General features: G+C 71.6%; 1 protein-coding gene across 1 annotated transcript in view; it reads right to left on the minus strand.

The window, feature by feature from the left end:
* The window catches only part of CHLNCDRAFT_137858 (hypothetical protein), a gene marked incomplete at both ends in the record, with an annotated part of 7,652 nt that overhangs the window by 915 nt on the left and 4,078 nt on the right, over positions 1 to 2,659 (minus strand). Inside the window, 8 exons of the mRNA XM_005851421.1 lie at positions 201 to 306; positions 524 to 677; positions 882 to 1,024; positions 1,273 to 1,370; positions 1,607 to 1,738; positions 1,970 to 2,068; positions 2,239 to 2,301; positions 2,491 to 2,609. Coding sequence (XP_005851483.1) covers positions 201 to 306; positions 524 to 677; positions 882 to 1,024; positions 1,273 to 1,370; positions 1,607 to 1,738; positions 1,970 to 2,068; positions 2,239 to 2,301; positions 2,491 to 2,609 — 914 coding nt within the window. The remainder of the gene's footprint in view (positions 1 to 200; positions 307 to 523; positions 678 to 881; positions 1,025 to 1,272; positions 1,371 to 1,606; positions 1,739 to 1,969; positions 2,069 to 2,238; positions 2,302 to 2,490; positions 2,610 to 2,659) is intronic.

Genomic DNA, 2,659 nt, shown 5'->3' on the forward strand with positions numbered 1-2,659 from the left:
GTGGGGGGGGGGGGGCGGGGCGCGGGCCACGGGCCAGCTGTGAGCGGGGCAGGCGGCCAGGATGCACGGCTGCGATGCATGGTGGAATGCAGCCCTGGGTGCGCTGCGCTGCTTCTGTGCAGGGAGGGGCAGGAGGAGCAGAGGGCAGGGAGGCGCACAGAAAGGGGCAGGAGGCCCATGGGGCGCTGTGCCTGCCGCACCTTCTGCAGGTGCGAGCGCAACATGTCTTCCAGCGGCAGCAGCGCCGAGGGCGGCTGGCACAGGCCGTACCGCACCGCCACCTCCAGCAGCTGGTCCTCGCAGTACCTGCAGTACCAACCCGAACCCAGTGACGCAGCAGCCTGGCCTGAGCGGCAGTGCCCAAGGCTGGCGCCCCGGGATCCCCTACCACAGTGTCGCAGCGGTCCTGCTGCAAAGCAGAGGCGCAGTGGCACCAGCATGCGCGCCCTCCCCGCCCCCCCAGGGGGAGCAGCCGCGCACAGGCGCCCGCACGCGCCTGAGCCCCTGCTCCAGGGTCACAAACTCCAGGCAGCTGGCCTGCACGCTGTCCTCAAAGGCAGCCAGCCCCAGCCCCTCCTCCCACGCATGCTCCTGGGCCAGGCTGGCCAGCGGGGAGCGGGTGGGGGTGCGGGCGCGGGGCGAGCCAGCCTGGCTGCCACGAAGGCTGGCCTCCACATCTGCAAACGGAAGCGCGCGGCGGCGGGCAGCTGTGGTCAGCCGGCCACCGGCTGACCAGGGCCAGTGCAGCAAGGAGGCTCTTTGACCACGTGATGCCTGTGCATCGCTGGCAGGGTCATACATATGCAGGCCGTGGCTGCGTGCCAGGCAGGCAGGCAGGCAGGCACCCCTCCCACCACCACCACCCACACCCACACACACACCTGCCGTCGTCGGCTGCTCCAGCTCCAGCGGCCAGTACAGCGGCTGCGGCGGCAGTGGCAGGCCGTGCGCCAGCAGCAGCGGGCGGATGCCGTGGTGGTCGGCGCCCGTCACCACCAGCACCACGCCGTGCTGCACCAGGTCGCTGCGGGGAGCAGGGGGAGGCGGGGAAGTGGTTGTGGGCGTGTGTGTGTGTTTGTTTGTGTGTGTGTGTGGTGGCGGAGCTTGGGTTTTGGCTGCAGCTGGGGGTGGGAACATGCCATACGGTGCACTGCAGGCCCAGGTACCAGCCTGGGCCTGCCCGGCTGCTCCGTTGGGCCACCAGGCAGCCCCTCGACCTTTCTCCAGTCCACACACACGCATACACACACAAGCCCCCCTGCTTGCCTGTACACCATGCCCATGGTGCGCGCCCCCGTGGCATCCAGCCCCCGTACCGCCTGGAAGTCAAGCACCAGGTAGGCGGGGGCGGCAGCCAGCGCAGCCACAGCCTGCGGGCAGGCAGGCGGCACATGGGCATCGGTCGTCGTCGGCGGTGTGTGTGGGGGTGGCGGGTGGCAGCCGACAGCGGCTGGGAATGCCGAGGCCTGCCCCTCGCCGCGCCGCGAACCACAGGGCGCAACACAGGGCCCCGCCGCGCCAGCCGGCGCGGCAGCACCGCAGCCTGGCACGGTGGGGCAGCCAGCGAGAGCCGCCCGCAGGGGCGAGGAGGGTGGGAGGCCCGCACCTGCGTGTGCTTGATGCCGACATACTCCTCCCCAACCGTGCGCAGGCTGTTGACGAGCGCCTCCTCCACCCCCTCCTGCCCCTCCGCCGCCGCCGGCAGGCCGTCCACACCGCCGCCGAGGCGCTCCGCCTTCTGCACGCGGCGCGGCACGGCGTGGCAGCCGGCACACGGCGGGCAGATGTGGGTGCCAGCCAGCCCAGCAAGAGCAGCCAAGCAGCCCGCCCTCAGCTGGCCTGCCTGGACACAAACACACACACACAAACCAGGAGGGCGGGGCGGGGTAGCCAGCCGCCAGCCACGCGCCACACGCCACAACAGCAGGCCGCCAGGCAGCCACCCCCTCACACACACACGCACACACACCTCCTGCAGCCGCTGGCCGATGGTGTTTGCGCTGCCGAAGAAGACAAAGCCGTTGAGGCTGACGGTGGCCAGCCTGCCGCTCAGCATCTCCAGCGCCGCCTGCCGCGACGCGGCCCAGCAGGGGCACGGCGGCGCAGGAATGGTCAGCATGGTGCAAAGGTAGGCACCCCGGGCCCGGGCCCAGCAACATCACACATGAACGCATGCATGCATGCGAGCGCGAAGGGGAGGGAGGCGTGCAGGCACCGCCGCCCGCCGCCCCGCCTCACCTGCTGCTCCACCGTGCGCACCACGCTGCTGCGCGCCGCATCCACCACCTGCATGGCCGCCACCTGCAGTGGCGCCACGGCAGGGCCAGCAGCCCATTGGGTGTGCATCGGTGCGGCAGCAGGCAGGCAGCCCGGCCCTCCTCGCACCCCGGCCCGGCTGGCAGGCTGCGGCTGGCAGCCGCCATCTGCCGACACCCCCGGGGCGCTGCACACCGCACGCCCGCTCTCCACCTGCCCGGCGGAGCGCCCCACCTGGCTCTTGGCGTATGCCAGGGCGAAATAGAGGGTGGCCAGCACGATGCCGGCCAGGATGCCGCCCTCCAGCCCCCACTGCATGATGGCCATGAAGGTGGAGATGAGGAGGCAATACTCTGCAGGGGGCAGGCAGGCGTGGTGCGGGAGGGAGGGAGGGAGGGAGGGA

This window comes from Chlorella variabilis (genome assembly GCF_000147415.1).
Source record: "Chlorella variabilis unplaced genomic scaffold CHLNCscaffold_2, whole genome shotgun sequence".
Classification (NCBI taxonomy): domain Eukaryota; kingdom Viridiplantae; phylum Chlorophyta; class Trebouxiophyceae; order Chlorellales; family Chlorellaceae; genus Chlorella; species Chlorella variabilis.